Raw genomic sequence first — 27,954 nt, 5'->3', positions numbered from 1 at the left:
TGGGTTGAGTTGCCAACCAAATTTGGCACGGATCCTGTCAACCCACATCCTCAATATGCCAAGTTTTGTTGGGTATAATTAGCCGTAGATGGAGGTATACCATGAAGTTTCCTGGCCTCGTCAGCAGTGTGTAACACACACACACTGACAGATTGCGCTGCTCCTGCCAGTGGGGTCTGTACCGAGGGCTATAATATTTTTGCCTTTCCATCATGAATGTGTTTATTGAGCCAGAGTGAGGAGGAGTTATGAAAACTGCTCAGTACGGCCTGGAATGAGAAGGACATTAGTAAGCAAGCAAGTAAGCAAGTTCATCTAACATTTTGGATTGCTTCTATCAAAGCAAAGGACAGTTGGTGGCGGACTGTTTGTCAACTGTGTCACTTCTGTCTCTTTCCAGGGATTCACATTTCATGCCAACATGGCCGAACATGGCTCCCACCCCTCCTCTGCCCGGCAGTCAGGGAACCCACCCACTCACAATCCCACTCTGTGCTCCCTGGAACATGTGGATCCGGCAATGAGTGAGCAACCAACCCTGCTGGAGCAACCACCACCATCCCCAGACCTGGGTGATGAAGATGATGATGGTGACATGGAGCCTCCGCTGGACCCAGACGTGCCCTATCCTGATTTGGCCCCCGTGGTTTTCTTCTGCCTGAAACAGACCACCAGCCCTCGCAGTTGGTGCATCAAGATGGTGTGCAATCCATATCCTTTCAAAACCACAAGCTGCCCTTTCTAGCCTTTCTCCTTCCTCTCTGCCCTCCCTTTGTTCTCCTGCCCTTGCAGAGCACCTGACAGGTAAGAGACGACGTTTCTTACATATTTAATGCGTCACTTTGTTCCCTGCTTGCATATAAACAGTGCCTTGGCTGCTGCAATATGCAAGCAAAAGGAGCTGCTTGCGAAATGGGAGACTTCAGAGGGAGCGACTGTCAGTTAGAATCAGAAGAACAGAGATGAGGGGCAAGGAGAAGAGAGGGGACAAGCATTTTAAAATGTATTTTCCCCCCTTCATATCTTTACTTTTCCTGCGCTGCCAAAGGCGTCACGGTATGACTCTTTGAAAGCTTCAGAGCATAGGTTATAGTAGTGCTAACTTGTTTCTAGGAGAACTTGATATGGTGGCAGGCATTTATTTTGTAGTCTTCTCTGATATACAGTAAGCTATCTGGTAGCTATAAACATGGCCACCCCAGGGCTTATTGCTGTCCTGAGGCAAAGGACAAGATCCCTACCCCATTCTGTGCACAAACGCTTGCGAGGTACCTAGCAGTGTGATCTTTTTTGTGGGTGAAGGGACAGCATCCTTCACTGCATCTGGAGGGCACTGGGGCAGCTTAGAAGGCGCAAGGTAGCCTGTTCTCCACCCATCACCATCTGCCTCCTCAGGCAAGCACCTTGCTCAACCTAATAGTAGAGCCAGCCCTGGTAATAGGATTGATTGATTGATAATTAAATTTTGCAACAGGTTGCAGTTCATAACTGCTTGACAGCTGGAATTATTATGGATGGCCCAGAAATTTTAGGGCGAACACTGATCATTAACTAAACTGGGGTTTATGGAGAGGATCTTATCTGGCCACATTATTCCACATGCCGGCAAGAAGATACTGGATTGGGTGAAACAGGAGTCCGAGGGCCAGCCCAATACAGTTTTCTGCCTGCAACAATAGCCAAGGTGCACCCGTTCCTCTTTCCAGGATGGGCAGTTTAATCTTAATTCAATACAACTGACCAAACAGCTTATTCTCCTGTATCTGAGGACAGCAGGCCAGATTAGTGGCTACAGAGCAGGCTGTATGGGGCATACACACAGTTCTGTCCAACTCTTTGTATCTGTTGCCTTCTCTTCCCGCTGCTTGCCCCAGAACTGCCACCTGAAGCAGCTGCTTCACTTTGCCTAATGGTAGAGTTGGCCTGATGAGTCTGTCTGACATACTACAGAAATTATTGCCTTTGTATATTTACTGAATTCACTAACTGCTTAGTTCATTGCCCTAGGAGTATTTGATCTATGTCCTCCCTCAAAACACAATACATGCTTGCCCCTGGGAAACCACTCCAACTTTTTAAAAATCCTAAACACATCCTGGAGACTGGGCTTTGGGCAAGAATAGTATTGTGGATAATGAATCACAATCCACCAAGTATTGCTCCCATGAAGAGCCTTTTTGCAGCAACACCTTATGGATCATGACCATGATCAGTTGCTCCTTTTATCATGCATTTCCCTACTGAATCATAGGGAATCATCTGAAGCTGCTGTAAGTCTATTCAGCCTCAGTCTTTGCCTCGTGACTATAACAATAACATCTTTGGGAGACTCCAAAGTTCATTCCATTCTCCCTATGCCTGTACATGTAAACAGTGCTTCCATGGACTTGTGGTCTGCCTGTCATGTGTCTCACTATTGTCCTGTTAGCAGCTAAGGTGGTGGGATTTCGTAGTTATTGAAATGACTCCTGGGGTGCAATGAGCAGAGACTATCAGCTGATAGTCAGTGACAGCTGTCTGCATTTAACTTACACGAACTCCCTGAGAAGGCTATGTTGTGGAGGAGCAGTTCATTTCCCTTGGCTGTTTTTGTAGACATAGCATATAACAGGAAAGCATCTATCTTCCACATGTCCTCTTTGCAGCCACATTTAATGGGTGTCGCACTTGTGGGCCAGCCAAAAGTCTCTGGAGAGCTGAAAACTCTATAGGAGTCGTGGCCTCTCCCTGACTTTTCAGCACAAGCTCGCTTGCAACAGCTGACTGGATGGGAGGGGAACCCCACTTCATTTTCTTCTGGGAGGCAAAGGTATTTGTCGGCGGGGGGGGGGGATAATCTGAAAGTTGATTACAAGTCAGTGACACTGGGCTTATTTACAAAGTGTTTGCATTAGGATTAAAGGATTTTGATGAAGCTTCTGTCTTTTGAAGCAGTCTTCAAAAGACTTGTGTATTGCCATAACCTCCCTAAAAGTGACTGCTTGAAATACTGAAGTAAGAGAACTTATTTAAGAAACCCCAAAGGCCACTCATTGTAAGAAGTAAAGGGATGTATGGATCCATCTGTGGCAACTTCACTAGCACAGCAGCTATTCTGCTAATGGGAGCCCTGTTCTTAGGGTAGTACAATTGCCAGCTCGGGTTGGCGGAAGAGTTGCAAGTCATTAACCTATTGTATGCTGTGTTGTACTGTTACACTGCTTCTGCTGTGACTTGAGCAACGCCTCAAACTCTCCTGCTTCTTGCACTAATGTTAGATTGCATCCAACTCAGTAATACGTATTTCATTTCTTAATGTGGTAACTTGCCAGTACCATCAAAATAGCCAACAAATATGAAGAAGTGTGCCTTTAATACACCCCCCCACTAATTCAAATTAATCTTCATTGGTTAAAATCAGTACACAATAAACTTGAACTCTAAATCTACCAATTCAAGCCAGACGTCTTAGGGCACAATCCATCCTTGTACATCACCCACACATGGATGGATCACCAGACAAAGGGCTCAACAGACAAATGACTGATGGGTCATGGACCCCAATGTGGACTACTGTCTTCTGTGGGCTTATTTGCAAGGCTTGGTTTCAAACCAAAAATTGAATGTAGTTCTGGTGGTGGGGAATAGGGAGCCAGGTTTTGAGATCGAGTTCACAGTCGATATTTGGGCTCTGACACAGATTCTCACAGGAAAAGGGGTACATTATGGATTGCAACAGTTTTAAGAGGGAAGCTCAGGAAGGTTTAGTATTGTGTTTTGTATGCTTGTTTTAATTTAGGGACCAGAGGAGGACCATTAGGGAAAATGAGGCACCATGACAACCCCTACCTGCATTACGGTGTGGTATGCATTATGGTGTGGTATGCTGGTTTGACAGCCATGGACAGAGAGTCCCTACGGAGGGTGGTGAAGACAGCACATGATATCGTGGGCTGTCCCCTGAGTCCGCTAGATGTTATCGCGGGAGACGTTGCCTCAGAAGAGTGAGGAACATTCTCAGGGATGACTCACACCCTGGCCAGCACCTTTTTAATCTCCTGCCCTCAGGCAGGAGATATAGAAGCATGATAAGCCACACCAACAGGTTAAAGAACACCCACGGGCCGTGACGCTGCTGAATGGAAGACAGCAACATTGCAGCTGACATTCGGGGTTGGTGGTCGTACGACAGCACACAGAGTGTAACAAGGACTGAGAGATTGGGGAGGGGCTCGTTTAATTTCACTGTAAACAAGTGGTACAGTCCATTCCTGTTTCCAGTCCATTCCTGTTTCCAAGCATCAGCTTATCTGACTCAGATAACGATGAGAAATATCGCTGGACATCATTAACATTAAGGAGAGGGAAAACGTCTGTTTTTTAGTCTACTTTCACTGCTCAGAATTTTAACAAAGGATCTAGACAAGACAGCGTCACTATGGTTTTCTCAATTTTTCATTTGCATTTAGTAATGCAAGTTTGAAAGGACTGAATCACAGTTACTGTGCAGATATTTATTAGCAGAAAATATTTATTAGCAGATGTCTGTTTCTGTTAGATCTTTAAAAAAAACAATCCTGAAATTTCAGTTCTGAAGGCATTGTGCTTTTGCAGAGCCCAGGTTATTTGTGAAAGATCAAAATTTAGATTGGAAATGAGAAAATGAAAAGCATTTCTTTACAGTTTTATCAAAGCTTGGAGAGATAAAGAAAATGTGTTAGTCTTTAAAGTGCTGCAAGACTCTTCCTTGATTATGCTACAGCAGACGAACACACCTGCCCCTTTGGAAAGAGATAAAGAGCTTGAGGTAGTAAATTGTTTCTCTAGCAAAGGGGCATGCAGTGTAGCTGCCTGTAACTGTCAATGAATACCCCTTCTCAGAATTTTCATTTTCTTGCTGTTGTTGCTGCTGCTGCTCCACTTCACTTGATAACCATTGGCTGATCTGCTGTGAGGTCACAGCAGGGCCTCTGTTGACTTGCTGGTCTAGATGCAAGCCCAGATCTGCAAACTGCTTGGGGGAGATGGTGGCTTTTGCAAATTTTGCAATCCAAATTTGGAAGCCAATTAGCAACATAGTTCAGTGATGAAGCCAATGTTTTGTACACAGAAGTCCCAGGTTCAGTTTTGGGCAACTCTCCAGTTATAAAGACATGGTGAGTTGAGAAATCTTTTTGCCTGAGGCCCTGGAGACCAGCTACTTGTCAGTGTAGACAATACTGGGCTACATAGGCCACTTGTCTAAGCATGTATAAATTAGCCCCCTCTGTTCTAAACTACTTAATCAAGATCAGAACTAGACAATGTGATTCCCTCCAGATATTGTAGGCCTACAACTCCCGTCATACCTAGTCATTGGCCATGTTGGCCAAGTTGGCTGGGGTTGATGGGAGTTGGAGCCAAGCAACATCTGGAGGGGGCACCAGGTTGGGTTTCTCTGATCTAAAGCAATGTGCTACAGGCTTTCTGGTTGCATGCATACTTGCTGAGTGGTTTTGTATTGTTACATAGAAGCTTTTACCCACAAGGATCTTGCTGCCCTTTATAAACTCTAGTTTAAATTTACAATGAGAATGACATAGTCTGCTTTCATATAATCACCATTACTTTGTGGAGATGCCATGGCAAATGGCCTTGTACGGCCCCAGTGCCATCCCATTTTACCCATGGAAATTAGGACCAGAAATAAGAAGTGTGGTCAAAATAAACATTGGAGCACCCATGCACAGTTTGTCGAGCATGTAAAAGGATAGTGGGACTGTGGTTATACTGCATAAGCATCTCAACTGACATATGGAATTTGCTGACCCCATATCAGAGTCTGAAAGCATCTGTAGGGGGACTTGTTCAGTAACACAGAGTCTGCACTGACCTCGGCGGGACACTGCATGGATCTAAATGTGGATTTTTTGAGTTACATCTTTACTTTGCCGGTTTAAAGCTCTGTGCAAATGGAATCTCTTCGACAGGCCTATAAACCCGCATTCTCCCTCCTTCCCCAATGGGAGGTCAATATTTTAGATGGGAGCATGAAAGCAAGAATGAGCATGCCATTAAAAAAGATCAATATAAGAAACAGGGAAATAACAAGGCATATTATGCAGTTCACTGGCTCAGTTGCTTGGCTTCTGTTGCATCCTGGACGCATCCTTCTTTGCTCATAGAGGAGATGGCTGCTCCTTCTACAGCTGTTGTCACTGATAAATCACCATTTAATTCCATGAGTCTTGAACACAGCATTCATGGTCCAGGAAAGCAAAATAGCATGTTACATACTTGAAATAAAGAGCTGGGCTGTAACCAGTCACACAATTTCAGCTTTGCATCGGGTGAACATAAACTCTGTCTTTTTTTTTTTTGCCAATGTTTGACATACCTCTTGAAATGGTTTACTTTAATTTTTGAAGGCTTTAGCTATGAAGTCAATTGATTGTTTCTGAGTGTGTTTCCTTGGAGTTTGCCTGGGAGCTTTAATGCTCTGTGGTTTCCATAAAACAGTCTCAGAAGCTTGTGTGTGTGTGTGTGTGTGTGTTTGCATAAGTTGCCCGTGTTTTCAACAAAAAAGTTCTATCATAACTGAGTGCCCCTCCTGATGTACTTTGAGTGTGCATTCCTGGTGATTTGTGCTCATGACTGTATTGGGGTGATTATATGTGATAGCCTGTTTTCAATACAGCTTGCACCTGCCAAAAAATTGGAGAGGCCATTTGGCTTCATTTTCTGTCAGCGTATATCCTGTAATTTCCTGCTGAAGTCCTGTAACTTTTTTATACCACAAATGTTCTGGGGTCGTTTGTTGTTGTTGCTTTTAGCCTACTTTTATTGCACACTAGCACAAGAGTGCCCCTCCAGATGGCAGTAATGTGATGACATTGGGGAAGCTTCACGGGAGAAGTAACAAAGTGAAATGGTGTGTGGACGGTCCAATCTCAATCCATCACTAATGCACTAATATTGTGTCAATTGCATGTTAAAGAACACACCTGCCGGAGCACACACACACGCACACAACCTGGATCTTGTTGCATCACCTGTAAATATATAGTTGCTGTGCTGGTGTAAGCTCTGGACAAGTCTTCCATTGCAGCAGCCTGCAAAAGAGTGTCTCCAGTCTGTGAACATTAAGAATTAATGGTGACATTTCTCCCTGGAACAGGTGGTTATTCCATTTGCCTGGTAAAATTTCACTTTCAGTTCCCTTGTTCTGTCTGCATAAAATTCCCACCAGAGTTTTCAGTGAAATCTCAGTCCATACTTTGGGGGTATAAATGATTTTGTTTAGACCCCATCACAGCAATAGTCTTTACCAGAGGTGGTAGCTGCAAATCATCTGCAATGCAAATAAAGCTGTTTCTCCAACACTATATTTTAGAAATTGAACCCCTTGGTTTACACTTGCTATAGGGGAACCAGAAGGGTCACAGAGTCTTAACTAAGAAGCCTTATATGGGGGGGGAAGAAAGTTGTCTTTGTAGAAAACCTGTTAAATGCCCCACAAGAGAAGACATTTTGGCAATACAAAATAGTATTTTTTTGACACACGGAAGCTGGAGATATTTCTGTTGCACTTTGGAATATGCTAAAATGTGGATTTTGCAGCCATTTTGTTCCATTGAAAGGCATAGACGCAAGCATTACATGAAAGCACATCCTGCGGTGCTCACAGGATGTGTTCTGAGTGACTCCGGAGAGGAAAATGAATGTTGCATTTTTGTGTTTGAGTTCATGTACAGGACAGTTTACAGCAGGAGATTTTGACAAAATGTCTGCAACTAAGAGGGCAAGCTGAAATCCTGTGATACCACACAAGAGAGTGAGGCCCCACACATTTGAAGGCAGTTACCATGCTTGTTCGCTGCAAGATATTTTCTGTGGAGTGTGTATATATCTGTGTGAGAAGCTAGACGGATTAGTGTTGCTGTATTCCCAGGGAAGGGATTCTGAAGCATGGTGATTATACCATCTTGCTTTCAGATCTTCAGCTTGCTATTTTGTGAGCTCACCAGTAACATAGCTTTAGAATTTGCAGATTGTTGCTGTGGAAACAAATGGTAAACACTGATCCCCACCCCCCAGAACCTCAACTTTTGATGTTGAAGCTGGAGTAGAAGAAGCAAATTGTTTGCCTTGGTGCCAATAAGCTCTCCAGGCACAGCAGTTACTTGAGTGAATTAAATTTCTTTGCTCTCCTGATGGATGACAATGGGTCTGTTCTCCTAATGGGAAGACAGTGGTGGCTACTTACGAGATTCTGCCTTTACCATGATCCAGAGCAGCAGGTTCCAGTAAAGTTCCAGAAGTTTCTCTTATTTGTTCATATTTCCCATTTTGCTGATCGATATTTTTTGTTCATGTTGTGGTAGTTCATCTGCCTCACTGGGACAAGGAACGTGCAAAGTACGCAGAGGATAAGCAACTATTTTAACTCATACTACTGACATGTAAGCAGCAGGGGCTTCCCTCAGTGATTACACCAGGCACCCCCAAACTTCGGCCCTCCAGATGTTTTGGACTACAATTCCCATCATCCCTGACCACTGGTCCTGTTAGCCAGAGATCATAGGAGTTGTCAGCCAAAACATCTGGAGGGCCGCAATTTGGGGATGCCTGGGTTACACCCACATTGTGAATTTAAAGCACATGACTTCCCCCAAAGAATTCTAGGAACTGTAGTTTACCTTCCACAGAACTACAATTCCTAGTACCATTAACAAACTGCAGTTCCCGGTATCCTTTGGGGGAAGCCATGTGCTTCAAATGTATGGTTTTTATGGAGCTAATATGTCACTGAAGCCTTTTTTTGGATATCTTTTCTCCAGCAACTATGAGTGAATACCAGTTCCCTGTTATATCTCACTAAGGGATGTGGAGAATTTTACCACACATTTGCCATCAGTAGGAAATCCGGTTGGCACCTGCTCCATCATCCTATGCCCTTTACCCTCTTTGAGTTATTTTAATCAAGATTAATCCTATGTGAGTTCATTGGTTGCCCATATGTGATACCTCACTTGGTTTTACTTTTGTGTCTATAATTTTTACAATACATTTTATATATCAAGTTAAGTAGCTAGCATAATTCAGTACTGTATATTTTTTTAAGTTACTAAACTTTTTTTTGGGGGGGGCAGGTTTCGGTCTGTACTCTATGCGACAGGAAATGGCACCCGTGTTTTCCAAAGGGCCTCTGGTTCTTGGGAGTTTGGCAGTCCAGGAGTTTGTCATAATGCAGAGGCTTGTGTGAAGACAGAGCTTGTATTGCTAACTGGGGCAAATGGGGCTCCTTGGATATAGGAAGCAATTTCATTTTTCTTCCATAGCCTGGCATTGGGAATGCTTGGCCTGCAGTTGTGAGACTAGGTCACATTTGCTGTGTAATCACTAGCACCATTAAGGAAACGCCTGGCTTTTGGCAGTGACATCCTGCTGTTGATGTCTTACTACATAAGGACAAGGAGCAGAAGAGGGAGCATTGGAGTCAGCTTCTGTTTCAGCCTGAGGCCCAAGTGGAGTGAAGCTTAGTTCAGGACCTTGGTCAGCTACATGTGGAGCTGTGTAGAGTTGCTCCAAATCTGAAGCCAAATGAGTCTTTAAAAATAGTTCCTCGGCCAGATTTGTGCTTCTACAGAATCACAGAGTTGGAAAGGACCACGAGGGTCATCTAGTCCAACCCCCTGCAATGCAGGAATCTTTTGCCCAACATGGGGCTCAAACCCAGAGCCCTGAGATTAAAAGTCTAATGCTCTACAGACTGAGCTATTCTAACTTTGGGGAAATTGGAGCTTAAAGGAGCTGCACTCTATTCATTGACAGCTGGATCCAGAAATATGCTCCCCTACCATTCTGCCCCTGAAGATGATACGGTAAGCAAGAGGTGCCCCACCTTGCACAGTCGAGGGTTCTGGAGAAGAGTCCATGGAGAAGGGGCCATGGCAACTTCCTCAGGCCTTGTGGCTTAAGGCATCTCTGACTACCAAGTCCCCCTATGGGACTATTTCTGGGAATGGTTTCTGCACCCAAGTCTTCACCACCCTCTGGGTATTCAGACCCCTTCTTCTCAGGGCACAAAACTGAAAGGGGGAAGATTGGGTAGGCAGATCAGCACAAGGAAGTTGGGGCCTAAAAGGGAGAGTTTTTATGTAGGGCTCATGGCCAACTGGAAGACAGAGCCAGCAACAATGATGTTTTTCATTGTAAACTGGAATATATATATATATATATATATATATATATATATATATATATATTTTCAGGTCTTGGAGTATCTGTGATTGGTCTTGGAAGGAATAAAAGGGGAGGGTGAATGTCAAATGTCTCAACTGGAGCAAATTAGCATTGTTGTTGTTTAGTCGTTTAGTCGTGTCCGACTCTTCGTGACCCTTCGTGAGCATTAGCTTTGTTGAATTAGCATTAGCTTTGTTGAATTCAGTAGAATTGCCTGCTTACTAAGTCTTGCACTGAGTATAGCCTCTGTGCTTCAGGCCATCTGTGGAGAATAGAGTCTGTCCTGTGTCATATACTGTACAGTCTATGCCAGTGGATAGATTGGTGGTAATGTCAGTTCAAAGAACAAATGTAAAGGTGGTTTTTTTGTGGATGGATGGAGGAAATGTATAGTAAAGTCCCCAGGGATAAGAAGAAGAAGACGACGACGACTGACTTCTTCCTGTCTGGAAGGGTAGTGAGGGCTTAGAAGTAGGATCCCCTCCCTATCCATTAAAAGATTAAACTCTTGTCACAAAATGAACACTAAAACCCCATCTGGAGCATATTGTGAGCACTCACTGGAACATAATTTTGCTAGAAGAGAAGAAAGACATTTGATGTGCATCAGGCAGGTTATATATGTGTGTGTATAAAAAGACCCACCATTTTATTAACCTCTTTGCAAATATTTGTTTATTCATTTATTTAAAAGTATTGATAAACTGTTAAACTTAATATTTTGTAGGTCTCTAAGCAGTATACAATATAAAAGGAAGCAGCATTGTTAAAAAGAAATGCTACCCAAAACCAGTAAAGTAGCAGCATAAAAGCACATTAAAACAAGAATTTAGGAGAATCAAATGCATAAAACGGGGTCTGATCTTGTGGCTCAAGGAAAGCCTTATATGAGGATAAGTTTTGTTCAAGTGAGGCAAGAGAACTCCCGGGGGAATCTAAAGATAGCTAAGCTATTTTTAAGATTTAAAATAAACTGATTTGATTTTTCCAAATGGAAGGCACAAGAACAATAGGAAGAATATGAATTAAACAGCACATCAATCCAATTTGCAAAGTCTCTTATTAAAGGGTTCCAAAAAGCAGACTTTTTTCCTGCCATGTTTTTCTAAATGTGTCCAAGGTGATGAATGTTCATTCTGTCAAAAATGCGGGCTCTGTTGGCACTTCACTGAAAATATTCTGACACCCCTCCTGAGACCTTCTGCATTATTAGGGGCTATTTATGTGAACACCTGTAGTGATTATAGCTCCAACAGAAAGCTATGATGAGAGCAACACTGGGACAGCCTTCACAAGATATGAGAGTGCCTGAGAAAAACACACTCTCTAGAGAAAAATAAACCCCTTTCCTTTGTCTTTTCAAGGTTTTCCTTACGCTGTTGGAATCCAGCGTGTACAGATTCAACTGAAATACAGGTTTAAAGTGCTATAAACATTGTAGGCTACTGCACAATCCCCACTGTTCTGTGAAATGCTATTTCCTTACAGGTTACAAATGATAATTCTATTTGCTCCGAAATTTCTTGAGGTTTCATCTGTATTTATCACCCTGCTCCAACCACTCAGTACCTTTAACATTTCTGTTGTTGTTTTTTAAATGGCAGCCTGCACAGCAGGGGGCTGTGAATAAAATGGCTTGCACAGCTCTGCTGTGATTTTGATATTTGAAGATCCAGAAGGAATCGTGCTCCAGAGACTTGATGGTGACTTAAGGCAGCAGTCCTGTCCACTGTGTGAGCTAAGAGCAGGTTGCCAGTGCAGCTTCCCAAGAGGCTCCAGCTTAACTTCTCTCCTGGCAAATCATCTTTGCAGCTGGCACTGCGCTGCAGTGACTTCACAAGTTGTTCACTTTTCAGTTGAGGTTTCACTGCTCCTCACAGTAGCCCAATTCATGCCCACTGCTTCCGCTGAGAGCAGCCTCGTCCTAGCCTGGACAGAGTTCATATGCTGAAGTTCATATTCCCTGGCCCCTTCTCCTAACACGCCATACACCCCATTCTTCCCAATGTGGTCTGATATATTTATGTAACCTTTTATAATTAAAGGGCTCCTTTGGAAGGAAGGGCAGGATACATAAAAAGGGCATGTGGGTGGCTGTCCACTTTTCACCGAAACCGCTTGACCGATTACGTTCAAATTTTGACACAATGTCCCAAGTGAATATGAGAGTGGCCATATACAGGTTGTGTAGACAGGTGTCACACCTGGGCCACGTAAAACCCCAAACCCTGTGTTCCAGAACTCACAAATCACCCTCAAGTGCATGCTGGGAGCACAGGAGATGTTGCAAAACAGCACCCTCTAGTGACGGCTACACTGGTACTGCAGCTAGGAAAGCTTCCCTCCCCACAGCATCTCGCCTCGGCTTTGCAGACTGGGCCGAGGGGCCGGGATAGTTCATGGGTCGGGACAGGGTGGGGCCAATCACAGGGATGAGCCGGGGGTGGGGGTGGGGAAGGGACAGAATAGCTCACGGGTTGGGACAGGGTGGGGGTAGTCACAGGGATGAGCCGGGGGGTAGGAGGGGGCAGAATACGTCATGGGTCGGAACAGGATGGGGGCAGTCACAGGAATGAGCCACAGCAACGCGTAGCAGGACCAGCTAGTGTAATAATAATAAACAGCATTTGGTATAAAGATGATCTCTATGTCATACTCTAATAGTGCTTAAGTGTGCATAACTAGATAGCTCAGTTGGTTAGAGTGTGGTGCTGATAATGCCAAGGTTGCAGGTTTGATCCCTGTATGGGATAGCTGCATAATCCTGCATTGCAGGGGGTTGGACTAGATGATCCTCAGGTCCCTTCCAGCTCTACAATTCTATGATTATATTTCTCTGTTCACCTCTGCCTCCCTCTCTCCTAGTCTTTGCTTGTCTCCTTTGTATTAAATTGAAAGCCTCTTGGGAAAGGACTGGTCTTATATTCTATAAAGAACCATGCCCCATGATGGTACTATACAGTTGCTGCTGCTGTAATACTAATTATTATTTGTAACCAAAAATATTAATTACTGAGAGTAGAGCAGCCTTCTCCAAGCTGGTGCCTTCCAGATGTCTTGGACTACAGACTCCATCACCCAAAGCCTGTGTTGGGTGGGGCTGATGGGTACTTAGTCCACAACATCTGGAGGGCACCAGGTTAGGGGAGGCTGTATTAGAGTATCAGAGATGTGAGATAATATATTTTGCTTCCTTTATTGGTGTGATTTTTATTGGTTTCTTTTTAGTTTTAACATTTAATAACATGAGGTAGATTTGCATTTCTGTATCTCTAAACTTTATTTTCCCCTCCCCCCAAACACACTCATGCATGTAACTGACTGCAGGACTGTGATTTTGGGATGTAGCGAGGTGATACTTTCATTCCTTTTTTTGTGATGGCCTATGGCTGATACAAATAAACTTGACTTGATTAGACTTGATGGCTTCCTGAAGGGACTGACCTTCATGACCTTCACAAATTCAACTCTTTCTAGGTCAAAGCCTACCCTTTCAGTAACAGCCAGGAGATTACTCAAAGGCAGAACAAGTACAGAGCAGCACACAATGTTTTCAAATAGCAATTTCTGTTTGCTCTTCAAGTGCAGGGCTTAAAATGGAGAGAGGCTGTTACGGGAATTATAGTGTATCTACTGAGATTTGTGTTGGAACCTCCCCAGATTTGTGAGAAACCAGGAAGTGCTTAGCGGTCTGATTATTCCTAAGAATCAATAGGCTCTCCCAGTTGCTCCCAACAGGGGCCCAATTCCCTCTTGTGAACTGGAAAGACATAGATAGCATCATCTACTAGATATATTATGGGTCTTGAAGAATACAAATATATTGAATTTTGTACAAATTGTACATTCTGTGGCATGATGGAGATTATGCATATTGATCAGGACAGATTATGGACATATCCGTCATCATGGATGGATAATGAACACATTCTCCATGAGGCCTGGTGAGTGTGTACAAAGGCCAGGTGTTGTGCACATTAGCCATTCAATTTACATTTCCCCTAGCATATTCATTAAGTGCCAACTGAACGATCCTTACAGTGGGAAGACAGAAGGACCATTGACTAGAATAGTGCTTCTACTTTAGTGGGGAACCACATTTTTGCTTTTGTTGTAGACACATTTGGAGATCCGTCTTGTGTATTACACAGCATCTGCAACACGCAGTGATCACATGTGACAACTCTTGAAATCCACTGAATTTCTACTTATCATTTGGGAATCACTTGGTCAGGAAATAGGATGGGTCACTTGAGGGGGAGGTATGAATAGTAGAGAGGGAATTGGTAGGTGGAAAATGGAGAAGTAGAGAAGAAGACCCCCCTCCCATCAAGAAGGGGGAAAGACAAAGGAGTTTAATGAGAGGGCCAAGTTGTCCCCAAATGCTGTGGATGAAAGGTGGGTGATTAAATACAGATTGGAGATAAAAAGATGGTGTTTGAGGAGGATGCTTTAAGTTACAGAGAATCAAGAAAAGATTTTTTGTAGAGTTTCCTTCCGGCTGTGAAAAAGAACAGAGCTGATTGTAAATCCATGCTGAGAGTCCCCAGCCATGTCAACAAATCCTTTTGATTGATGTTATCAGAGGCAGCGAATAGATCTAAAAAGAATCAGCATGCACCCTTGACCTTATATGTTGCCATCATTGACTAATGGACCCAAAAACTGAGGGTGGGAGGGAAATGCAATAATGTTTTGTGTCAAATGCAGTTATTCCAGAGAATTTACCTTTTCAGGAGGTAGTCAAGAAGCAAGATTGTGGTTGTTGTTTTAATATATTACCCATCCTCCACGCTAAAGTTTCAGGGTGTGTTACAACCATTTACAAGACAGCATAAAAAAAACCTGTTTAAAACGGGCACCCCCAATCTTTGGCGCTCCAGATGTTTTGGACTACAATTCCCATCATCAATGACCACTGGGGACCATGGGACTAGGGACCATGGGAGTTGTAGGCCAAAACATCTGGAGGTTGGGGGGTGCCTGATTTAAAACAACTAACAATCTCAATTTTTTTGACTATTTACAGCATTTACAGCTAGTGGTCTTTGAAGTGAGAAAAGGAGGCCTAAAACAGTTTCAAAGCAAGGTTAGACAGGGACTTGTAGTTTTGATACACCCTCAGTTTAGCAAACTCAGTTTGGCACACTTGTACTCCTTTCCTTATTCTGGTGTTTTTTTCATGGAAGCCCTTCTGCACTGTTCCAGTTGACACCTTTGCACATAGCTGATACAGCATATCGAATTCTTCATACATCTTGGATTTTGGGGAGGGAGATAATTTTTCAGGATTTAGAGGTTGGTTACAACATCCATGCAACAGCATCTTGCAACCATGTTTTGCGTTGTTGTACCTGGAGTCCCAATACCACCTACGTTCTGAGAGGCTACAAGGTCTGGGTTAGGTAGAGCATGTACTTTCTTCACATGGCTGCTTCTGTGTGCCACTCTCCCAACTGGGAACTTGACCTACAGTTGCCATATCAGAACTGAGTAAGGGCCCATTTTCACGATCGTTTCAATATGCTACAGTTGTGTGCGGGGTTGGAATGTTCCATCAACCTCCAACTGGGCTTCTGGATAAAAAGCAGCAACCTCCAAGATCCCTTAAGGAGTGCATGTGAAGCACTGAAAGCCATGCTCAAGGAAGCCAAAGTTGGGTGTTCTGCCACCCCCACCAGCTGGGTTAGGCTACAAAGATCACTCATTTTTTAAGAAAATAATTTTTATTGATTTTCTTTTCTCATAACAAATATCCAATATCATTACTAAACATTCATTTTTCAATTTCCACCCTCCCTGTTGCCTTCCCTCACCTTCCATTTCTGGTTTATTACATCAAATGATATATTCTGCTGTTTGTATATAATACTATGTTATCACATTGTTATACTTCTTGTTTTCTGTAAATAAAATTGCAAATGTTTATTTAAATCCTGCCAGCGAGTCCATATTTTTTTTGTTTCTGCAGATATTGTGAAAGGTTCCCATTCTTTTTCAAAATCACTATTGTCCTTTTCACGCAGTTTGTCCGTTAACTTTGCTAACTCTGCATAATTCATCAGGGTTTTTTTTGCCATTGTTCTTTTGATGGTACTTCTCCGGTTTTCCAATTTTGTGCTATTAAAATTCTTGCTGCTCTTGTAGCATACAAAGATCACTCCTGGTAAGCTGGGAACAGGGGACTGTGCACACATTCTTCCCCTTCCTCACATGGGATGGAGTGTGTGTGTTAATAATGCAATAAGGATTACTAGAAAGTTAGTGAAATGCACTTGGGAAGAGGGTTTAAATGATTCTGTGAATCTCCGCAAACCTCGTGTCCCCTCTAGAGCCAAAATGTGAGCCTCACTAGAGTCATTTTAGGACAGCTGGGTTTTCGTAGCCCATAGTCTTCCGGAAATATAAGTCGAAGCAATAGTCAAATGCAGGAGAAATCCAGGAGAAATTTGTAAAACTCTTGGGCATAAGAGCAACAAGTTGCTGATATAAGCCTACTGAATTTAGTGTAGCTATGTCAGGAATGAATTTGCTCCCCTGTGCAAAGCAGAGGAGGAAACTAAGCAGAGCACACACAGCCCTGTAAAATATTAACCTCCTTATTTAAACTGGCTGGTAGCTCATAACAAACAGCAGCTGTTCACTGGCTGGGTTTGGAAGAGGCAAGGGGGTTCAGTATGCCAAAGTGGGAAGAAATAGTTCTTTAAAAACACACACACAACATAAAATACTTGTGTATCTGATGGGTCAGAGCTACCACATTACCCTTCATTTTTTCCAAATGCACTTGAAAATCAGTTAACTTGTACTTTGCAAGAAAAAGGAAATTAACCCTCACAACTCATAATTTGCCCTCTTCTCAAGAATCTATACCTGAATGGCATGGTGATGTTTCATCTGAGAATGATTTCATTATTTTTGCAAAGAATACTGAAGCGAGGGAGCATTGGCATCAATAATTGAAGCCAAAGTGTGCATGTTAAATAAATGAACAAAGTACATCTGTTGGTGCATGAGCCCCACTTTTTAATGTTATTGTCTTCGTTCACTTGCTACTAATTTGCAAAATGAATTTGTGGGGGATGGGGAGGAGAGAGAGAGAGAGATTGCATAGCAATATGAGAGGAAGCAAGGTTGTGAGCTTACAAGAATTGTAGTTAAGGTTTTTCACAGTCACTGCCTACCTTACAATGGCACATTAATTCTGGGTATCTCTTTGCAGGGAAAAGTAAGATTACATGGATGTACTGTAATGTTCCGGAGGTGTTTGATGGTGGAAAAATTTGTTCCCTTGTACCACCTAGACTACAGCATAAGAGTACAAGAGAAACGTAATTGCCTTGCAAGGACTTTTGAAAGCTTAGCCACATTTCCATTCAAGTTTCGTTGCTGGGATTTAGATGAAGAAGCTCTACAGCTCTAACAGCAGCATTTACAAGCACTGTAGGCATTTTTGGGGAAAGAACAGCAAAATGTACCAACATATGCTTGCATATATATGCATATGTATATGTATTGGATTTACAAATAGAAGGTGTTGTGGTGATACATAAACTACTTGAAGCTGAGCATATTGCCAATATTTCGTAATGAAAGATCTTATTTTACCTCCTGGCAATTACATTGATTGCAGTTGTCTACACAGCAAATTGCTGTTAATGCTATTGAGGGGATAATTTTCTTCTAGTGATATTTCTCTTTTCAGGTCTCCTTGCTTGCCAGGTAGTTTTTGGTGGAGAGATGTAATGTGCATTATCAAATGCTCTGAGATTTGGTGCTAAAGTCCAGTTTCTGGGCTTGGAATAGTGTGGATTTGGAATTCAGGACCAAGGGCAGCAACTAAGTGGGCTTACGGTAGGTACCATATGATTCCAGCATCAGAGAGGAGCCCCTTTGAGCACTGAACTACTGCTTATTTTGATCATGGAGAGAGAAATTCCCACAAGTGCCTATTGCTTGGCATAAAAAAAATAGAATACTAAGAAATAAAAAAGTAACCATTTGCTGCCTTTTCATGAAACCGAAAATCAACTGCCTGAGGCATTTGCTTCACTCTGTCTAATGATAGAGCTGGCCCCCATGAAATCACCTAAGGGCAATAGAAAAGCAATGCAGGCACATATACGAAATAGATAATGGCATGACTTAGATTACAATATTTAACAAGCAAGGTTCCGTTTTCAATGTTTGCAGATGTCCAGATTATATAAAATATTTTTCACACTATTCCTATAAGCATTTAGTGTAAAGTAAGTCCTGCCAAGTAGTTTCTGGAATTGCAGCTGTAGAAAGCAACCTCTTTCTTCCTCAGCTAGGCATCTGTTGCAAGTGTCCATGGAGACAGCACTTCAGCAGCTAGCTGAACTGTACCGGTAGCTTGTTAGGAAAATCTACTTCTTAATTAAGCAAAGAAGCCCTTTGATGTGGAGTAGGTCTGACCCACCAAACCAAATATAGCTCATGATCTTTGTCAGCCTCCCACAATCTGGTGCCCTCTAGATGTTGTTGGATTACAACCCCCACCAATTAGGCCAGTTTTTGGTCATGATGATGGGCTGGATGTGGGCCGATGAATGTGGGGTGGGGGAGATGGCCTGTCCTGGACGGAGTTGCAGGAGCATGTCTGTAGCTTGGGGTGCTTGTGGATCCAACACTGTCCCCAGGGGCTCAGGGGCTCTGAGTGCCCTTTCCCACCTATGACTGGTTCACCACGGCTGCTTTTGGATGGAGATGACTTGGCTGCTGTACTCCATGCTCCTGATCAGTTCCAGACTGGAAGCTCTACCCGGGGCTCTTCTTGAAGGTGACTTGAAAGCTTCAACCGGTGCAAAATGCAACAGCCAGATTACTAGCTGAGGTTCCTTTTAGAAGATTTAGAACTGGAGTTGCTTTTAGAACTTTTAGAACTTTTAAAAGAACTTTTAGAGCTTTTAGAAAAGGGGTCTATGCTTTAAAACAGCTGCATTGGTTGTCAGTTTGTTTTGGATCCGATTCAAGGTGCTCACATTAGTATTATGCCCTAAGTGACTTAGGCCTCAAATACAGTAGTACCTCGGGTTACGAACACGATCCGTTCCGGGTCGCAGTTCGTAACCCGAAAAGTTCGTAACCCGAACCGCCATTTTGCGCATGCGCAAAGCGCCATTTTCGCGCTTTGCGCATGCGCAAACCGCACACACGATTCTGTGTACACGCAGAACGTCCGTGCGGCCGAAAATACTTCCGGGTTTGTGCAGTTCGTAACCCGAGGTGTTCGTAACCCGAGGTGTTCGTAACCCGAGGTATGACTATACCTGAAAGACAGCCTCCTTCCCTACAGATCCCCTTGAGCTTTAGGTTCAGAAGAGGGCTGAAGAGGGCTGGTAGCTCCACTATCTTCGGAAGCTCAGGAGTGGCCTGGTAGAGATCATTCTTTGTGGAAGCTCCTAAATTGTGGACTTCCTTCTCCATAGAGTGCATCTGGCACCTTCACTATACAATTTCCAGCAAATGCTGAATAAGCATCTCTTTACCCCTTTGACCCTTGAGATGTATATTTTTGGGACCTACTCCATCCAAATGGTTGAGACCCAGCCTAGGGCCCTGAATGAAGGGTGGGTAATAAATTATTGTATATTCCGGTGTATAAGATGACTGGGCGCATAAGACGACCCCCAACTTTTCCAGTTAAAATACAGAGTTTGGGATATACTCGCCGTATAAGAAATACGACCCGACATATAAGACGACCCCCGACTTTTGAGAGAAGATTTTCCTGGGTTAAAAAGTAGTGTTATACGCAGGAATATACAGTAATAACAGTAATCTGTGACCATTGGCAATTCTGGCTGGGTCTGAAGGTGCAACCACACTGGAAATGCTGTGTACGGTTCTGATCATCTCACCTCCAAAAGGATATTGTAGAGTTGGAAAGGTTTAGAAAAAGGCAACCAGAACGATCAAGGAGATGAACCAATTCCCCTATGAGGAACAGTTGCAGCTTTTGGGGCTTTTTAGTTTAGAGAAAAGGTGAACAAGAGGTGACATGACAGTACTTTATAAAAGTACACATGGCATGGAGACAGTTGATATGAGAGGGTGAGAAAAGCTTTTCTCTAACACCAAATCTCCTGGACATTCAATGAAGCTGAATGTTGGAAGGTTCAGGGCAGATAAAGGAAAACACTTTTTCACACAGCACATAGTTGAATTGTGGAACTCGTTCCCACAGGAGGCATTAATGACCACCAGCATGGATGACTATAAAAAGAAGATTAGAGAAATTCATGGAGGATGAGGCTATAAACGGCTGCTACCCACAATGGCTCTGTTCTACCCTCTGCTACCGAATGCATGCTGCCTTTGAATACCAGTTGTTGGGAATTGCAGGAGGGCAGAGTGCTCTTTTGCTCAAGTCCTGCTTGCAGGCTTCCCAGGGACATCTGGCTGGCCACTGTGAGAAAAGGATGCTGGATTTGATGCACCATTGGCCTCGTCCAGCAGATTCTTATTGCGTTCTTCTGGAGACGTACAACATCTGGAGGACACCAGATTGAGCAAGTCTGTAGACAGAGTATTTTGGAGGCTACTCATTCCCAACATCAGTCTTGACACTGTCTGCTGCTGCGGCCTTCTTCTCAGATTCCTCAGGTGGAAGAATTCTCTTAGATCTCCAACTAGGCTGTCATTTTGCCACACAACACTTTTGCTGAATATTCTTTCCACCTACCATTGTTAACATAGTAAATGATTTTGTACTGCTGTACACATGTCCTTCCAGGCTCTAAATTAAAGGCTAGTTGATTATGTCATCCCCCCACCCACGGAAGTATGGCAGTGAATGTGTATACCACTCTTTCAGTATGTCAAGGTAATTAAAAGCAAACAGTAAGCTTTTAAGATTCACAAGGTTGCACTGGCAGACATTCTCAAGAGCAGCACTTAAAACGGATTAATTAATCTTTAACAGACTTTAAATATTCTGTTGTTCCTAGTACACTGTGGCTAAAAGCCTGGTAAAAGGGTTCATTTTTCTTCCATTTTTAAAATGCACGTGCAGTCTACAAAACTGCTGGCAAGTGTGTTCCAATTACTTAATACAAACTCAGAGAGTCCATCAACGCAGGATTATGATTATTTTTCCAGGCACGGCCCTGTTATTAGGTATGGTGATGTAGCAGATTTTGGACATAATTAAAGGGAAGCAAAAGGAGAAGTATTAGTTTATTGCAATTTCTTTCTGCCCTGGGGAGCACCCAGGAAGCAGTTTATTTTCACAGGTACAAACATACATAAATGTATGTACGGTATGCATAATTTCATTTGTCTGCCGCACTTCTACACTTCAAACCCTGCTCAAAGTGGCTTACAACATGAAAAAATACGTCACAACAACATAACAAATGTAGTCATAAACCATAGATAAACCATTAAAAAATACACAGCCGAGCTGAACAATTTCAACATAAATCACAATGAGGTCTATAATAAAGATACCAAAAACCAACAGCAACAACTGCCCCCCAAAAAAAAACACTCCTCAAAGAGCACCTCAGCTCAAGTGTCTGTTCTGCAGCCTCATCCCTTGTAGCTGGAATCAGTCAGGGCTCTGCCCTCTCAGTCGAGATGGGAAAAGGCCTGCAAGGCAGGGGAGCGGGTCTTCCAGAACTCATAGCCAAGAGGTTACACTGATTGTGCCCTTCATAGATATGCTTTGGAACAGAGGCGGGATTAGAGCTGACATTCTCCCCAGATTCCGCACCACCACAAGATTCTGAGCTTAAATACATGGCAGACATTCGGTATATTTTATTTGCTTATTTGATTGGTGCAGTGGTTAAGAGTATTGGACTAGGAAGCCACTTGGGCACCCGGAGCGGCAAACATGCATGCACCATACATAGCAACACCGCACGTGTGCGCTATGCAGTGGTTTGCTGGCGTCATTGCTCCAGCGTTGTACGGATGGTGGTGGAATCCTCTGCTGCAGCCGCGAGCAGAGGATCCCGGCACGATGAGCGAGCAAGCCAGCTGCCACCGTGCCGAGCAAGGCTTCTTAATGGGCAGCGGGGCTCGGCTTGGGAGTCGCGGGGGTGGGGTGGAAACTTGTAGCTATTTGATATTAGTATTTTAAAATCAACCCAAGTCCCTGGTGACAAAACATTGCAGTTCATTCTGTCTGGCACAAGCTCACTTCCTTCAGTCCTCACTGGAAAACCTTTATCAAGAAGCATGTGTTAGATAATGAAACTTATTCTTATTGGAAAAACTAATCTTTTCTTACCACTAGCCATAATTATAACTAGATAGCGTGAAGCATGTGTGTTTGTAAAGAAAAGAAACAAAAAGGAAAAGGAAAAAGCCAGCACTGTCCCTAATTAAATAGCTGTGTTGGGTCTACTCCAGGCACACACTCCACCCACTTTCTCCTCAAAATATATGGTTCCTTAGGGAAAAGAATTAAAACATAGGAGCAGATCTGAAAATTGCATGCTAGGCTAATGCACTGAGCTCTTTCATTAGCAGGGCATTTGTCAATAGCAGACTGTCTTGTTCTTAAACTAGGACCGATTGTCACCAAATGCAATTGGTGATCACAAACCAGTGGCTGAAAATTGGAGGCCAAAATCTCCGTCCAGAAACTAAGAGGAGTACATGCATGTAGACAATAAATGTGAAATATAAGTGCCGAGACACTTTCTGATTGAATTTGCCAGCCATGGAGAAGTAAAAGATGGCACCTTTAAAATGGTCAGAGACCACCTTCAATTTCCTATAACTGTGATGGAAAAAGAGTCGAAGCAGTTGGCATTGTGCAATGTGACCCTTCTGCTGCCAGATAAAATGGATAGCAATAAACCATAGACAGAAGTCTCTGCCCAAAGGTGGCTCTTAGAAACACAAAGCAGGGGTGAGGAGGAGGTCACAGAATCAGTTTTAACCTAGCAGGAAACATCCCCTTAAATTGCTGAAATAATGGTCTAACCAATAAAATTCCTGACAAGGGGATGGGGAACCTGTAGCACCTGAAGTGTTGGACTCCAACCCCCATCAGTCCCGGCCAGTATGGTCTGTGGTCAGGGACAATGAGAGTTCCAGTACAGAGTCCCCATTCATGCCTTATGAGGTTATTTTTTCCCAGTTGAATGGCTACCACAGTAACTTTTAGTATTTTCCATAGACAGTACAAGCAGCTATGTGCTGCTCCACAATCTTTCTTCCTGTCCAGTGTTGACTTCCAAACCCAAATGCTGGGAATTCCAAAATACTCTGGTTCAGTTTCCCCCAACTTGGTGCTCTCTAGAGGTTTTGGACTATAACTCCCATCAGTCCCAGCCAGCATGGCCTGGGATGATGGGAGCTGTAGTCCGACAATGCTGGGAATGCTGCAGGTTCACCATCTCTGCCTTATGCCAGAACAGCCACATGAAACCCTTGGGATATAAGAGGGGCAAATGAGCACCTGCAAGCTTGGCTGAGATATTCTATGGTCCCGTCCAATATATGGATGTACAGTATGTGTTTCAGCTCTTCTTGGCTGGTTGAGACATAGAATTCCCCAGCCTGTCTCTCTTAATTGTGGTGCTAGGGATATTATCTATACTTTCCAATTGCTTGAGAAGTTGTGTTATCATCAGCAACTGTGATCACAGTAAGAGAGGGCTGTGTTGTTTCTAGATTAACAAGCCTCTCGATTGTACTGTTTTCTGAGTGGCAATAAAGGCCAAGACATGTAAGGTGTGTCTTCTGTGAAACTGGTATTCTGGAGAAAGTGGGTGGGTAGGGGATCCACCTTCAAATGCAATTTTTTATTAAGCAGGAAGGGGCATTTCAGACAAACAAGGTCAGTCATGTAGAACCAGTTGCAGGTTGGTGGTTTTTTTTTTGTAGTCCTCGAAGTTGACTACTGTGTGGTAGCCTTTAATTGAGCTGGGGATGCACCTCGCAGATTTCCCCTGGATGCTTAAAATCCATTTGGATGGCTCTCAAGTAGGATTAAGCAGATTAGTGTCATAGAATTTAGATGTCTTTAGGGCTGCACGGTAATTTATGGCAGAGAGTCTCTATTATTTTAGCGCTAGATAAGGACGATACAGTCACTATGCTCATGAATTGGGATGCTTGGAGATAACCGAGAGCAAGGATGAAAATACACAAATATAATTAAGCAGAAGTCAAGCCAAGCCTCAGCGTTATAGAGGTTGTGTTTGTTGCTGGTGTGCAGTTCTAAAGTCATAGAAAAGGAGCAACTCGACAAATCTGAAGACCAAACAGCAGCTCTGGTGTGCTTATTTTATTTATAAGGGTTTCTGCTCCTTGCCTGCATTGCTGTTGTGCTGCATTGGCGTGCCTTGAAAGATACACAAATCCTGCCTTATATTTGGAAACTGCAATGGGGTCCAAAGAAATTGTAGCAACAGGGCTGTCATGCCGCAGTCACACTTGCCACATGTGGGAGACCCAGGTTCAGATGGAAAACAACTCAGGCTGTGAACACACCATACATTTAAAGCACACCCAACCACCCCAGAATCCTGGGAACTGTAGTTTACTCATCACAAAGCTACAACTCCCAGCACCCTGGTCAAAATGCAGTTCACAGGATTCCTTTGTTTCGGGCATGTGCTTTCAATGTGCTTTAAAATTGCTTTAGATGTATGCAGTCTTAGATTGCTGCCAAAGAGAGCATTACCATGTTAAGTTGTAGAATCACTTGTTCTGTATCATGCCATCACATTCTGTTGCACCAGCCAAGGGTGTAGAGCAGATCTGGGGAAGCTTTGGCCCTCAACATGCTGCTAAACTACTGTTCCCATCATTTCTGGCTATTGGCCATGTTTACTTGGGCTGATGGGAATTGCAGCTCAGCAACTGTTAGTATAGAGGGTGGCATGGGAAATGCATGTGGTAATGATGATGGTGCCAGTTGCATTGGGAAAAGCCTCTAGACAACATGCAATAAAAATTAAAACAATTTAAAGCATACCGTAGCAAAATATAAACAGTTCATCTTAAAACAAGCCAACTGAAACAGGAAGCAAATATCAGATCATCTATTTATTTGAATGCCACTTTCCCACTAAATTCTGCTCAAAGTGGCTCATAACGTATGAAATGAACAATAATATAACAATTCAAAAAGTATATTAACAATAAAAAAATAAGCAAAATGTAAATAAATACAACCCGTATAATAAAACAGTACAAACAGGCTAACCTAATTTAACCGTTTAAACAGGAAAGAAAATATTGCCCAGTGCAGAAATTAAATGATAGCCCTCAAATCTGAGGGAAGAACCACTATTCCCAAAGGACATTCCGCAGAATCAACAAAAAACTTCCAAAAAGCTCAATGCATGCAAGCAAGAACTAGTTGCAGTCCAATGCTTTTAAAATGTTAGGCATTCAAAAGCCAAAAGGAAAAGGAAAAGTCTTTGCCTGGCACTGAAAGGCCATTATGGAAGACACCAGGTGAACCTCTATAGGGAGGATGTTCTACAGATTAGGTGGGGGAAACACCTCCAAAAAGGCCTCTCTCATTACTGGCCTCTGTGCCTTAGAATTAGGGGGCCTCCAGAGGAGGGCCTCCACAGATGATCTTAGGGCAGGGAAATATATTTGTTGGAAGAGCGGTACCATTTGGTGCCAGGGGCCCAGGCCATGTAGGGCTTCATAGGTTAAAGCCAGCATTTGGACTTGGGCGACAAATTTGGAGACAAATAAGAAGCCAGTAGTGGTGGGATGCAGGTGGCACTGTGGGTTAAACCGCAGAGCCTAGAGCTTGCCGATCAGAAGGTCGGCGGTTCGAATCCCTGCGACGGGGTGAGCTCCTGTTGCTTGGTCCAGCTCCTGCCAACCTAGCAGTTTGAAAGCACGTCAAAGTGCAAGTAGATAAATAGGTACCGCTACAGCGGGAAGGTAAATGGCGTTTCCGTGTGCTGCTCTGGTTCGCCAGAAGCGGCTTTGTCATGCTGGCCACATGACCTGGAAGCTGTACGCCGGTTCCCTCGGCCAATAATGCGAGATAGCGCCGCAACCCCAGAGTCGGTCACGACTGGACCTAATGGTCAGGGGTCCCTTTACCTTTACCTTAGTGGTGGGAAATGACAATGTCCCAATACGGGGTTGAGGAGAGGGACTTAATATGGGGGTGCTGTTTCCAGTGCCATTGCCATGCAGTGCGTCATAAGCAATTCCTCTTTTCTGTTCAGTCAAGATCTCAGGCACAGGTAATTTTTAGCTTGGCTACCTGAGAGCTTATTAACTGGAGATGCCAGAGATTGAATACAAGATCTTTGACATGCAAAGCTTGCAGTCTCGACTGTCAGTGAGAAAGACTAATCTGCCCAAGATATGAACCGAGCCCTTAGTCCTTAAAGGACTCCTGCCACCCTCCTGTTTCTAGCAAAGCTTTCAGTCTGCATGGTGTGTGTATGTGTGTGGTGTGTGTATGCAATTCTAATCCCAGTTATTTGAGAGAAAAGCCTACTGGATTTACTTCTGAGTAGATATGGTTAGTAGCATGCTGTTAATTACTATATTTATACAGGCTGTCAGATAATGCATGCTCTGGACTGTTCACAAGAAATAAAAGAATGAAAAACAGTATTTAAATATCAGAACCAAGAACAAATACACAGCAGCACAAAAACCGTGACCCCCATGGCATGCTATGGTCCATGGGGTAACAAAGAGTCGGACACGACTAAACGACTAAACAACAACAACAAAAACCATGTTAATTAGCAGAGAAAGAGATGGAAACAGTCACCCCCACGAATAATAATTTAAAAAACCTCCGATTCAGACATTAAGAGATTGTGTGTGATGGCCAAGACGTAGTGGAGACTGAGCTGTGATCTTAGTGGGTTTCCAGGCAGCTAAGGGCTCACCCAGATGGCCTGTTTGTTAAGCATTCATCCTGATCTGCTTGTTCAAAACTCAGGTGGAGGTTTAATTATATCAGGTCTTCATTGAGTCTTAGGACGACTCCACTCTGGATTTGTGTAGGGTGTTTACTCCTTAACAGTTTGACTTTGCCCCCAGAGGCGCTCTCCATTCTCTCTCGAGACAGGTAGATGCCATAAAAAATTATCAACTATTCATTCAGATTGGGTTTTGGAGATGGATGTGCCAACAAAGGTCCGTATAGTTAAAGCTATGGTTTTCCCAGTAGTGATGTATGGAAGTGAGAGCTGGACCATAAAGAAAGCTGATCGCCGAAGAATTGATGCTTTTGAATTATGGTGCTGGAGGAGACTCTTGAGAGAGAGAGTCCCATGGACTGCTAGAAGATTAAACCTATCCATTCTGAAGGAAATCAGCCCTGAGTGCTCACTGGAAGGGCAGATCCTGAAGCTGAGGCTCCAATACTTTGGCCACCTCATGAGAAGAGAAGACTCCCTGGAAAAGACCCTGATGTTGGGAAAGATGGAGGGCACAAGGAGAAGGGGACAACAGAGGACGAGATGGTTGGACAGTGTTCTCGAAGCCACCAACATGAGTCTGACCAAACTGCGGGAGGCAGTGGAAAACAGGAGTGCCTGGCGTGCTCTGGTCCATGGGGTCACGAAGAGTCGGACACAACTAAACAACAACAACAACAACAGTGGGTTATGCAACAAGGAACATTTACCCTGGTTTGCTTGCAGGGTGTTTGCAAATCTTGCAGTTAGTCATTTGTTCACTCCAAACTTTTCATTGGACTTCCTCATCCCTTTGCTACGCACAAAAATCAGTTTCTTTTTCAAAGAGGGTTTCTGGCATGGTGAC

General features: G+C 43.4%; 1 protein-coding gene across 2 annotated transcripts in view; it reads left to right on the top strand.

Moving 5' to 3' along the window:
- Nucleotides 1–421: 421 nt before the first annotated feature.
- The window catches only part of CACNA1I (calcium voltage-gated channel subunit alpha1 I), a 279,689-nt gene continuing 252,156 nt past the window's right edge, over nucleotides 422–27,954 (top strand). For both annotated transcript variants that reach the window (XM_088652075.1, XM_088652074.1), the window contains exon 1: nucleotides 422–711. In XM_088652075.1, the coding sequence (XP_088508201.1) occupies nucleotides 422–711 (290 nt within the window). The remainder of the gene's footprint in view (nucleotides 712–27,954) is intronic.

This window comes from Zootoca vivipara, chromosome 9, assembly GCF_965207765.1.
Source record: "Zootoca vivipara chromosome 9, rZooViv2.hap1.1, whole genome shotgun sequence".
Taxonomy (NCBI): Eukaryota; Metazoa; Chordata; class Lepidosauria; order Squamata; family Lacertidae; genus Zootoca; species Zootoca vivipara.
This window is presented reverse-complemented; position numbering and strand designations above follow the sequence as displayed.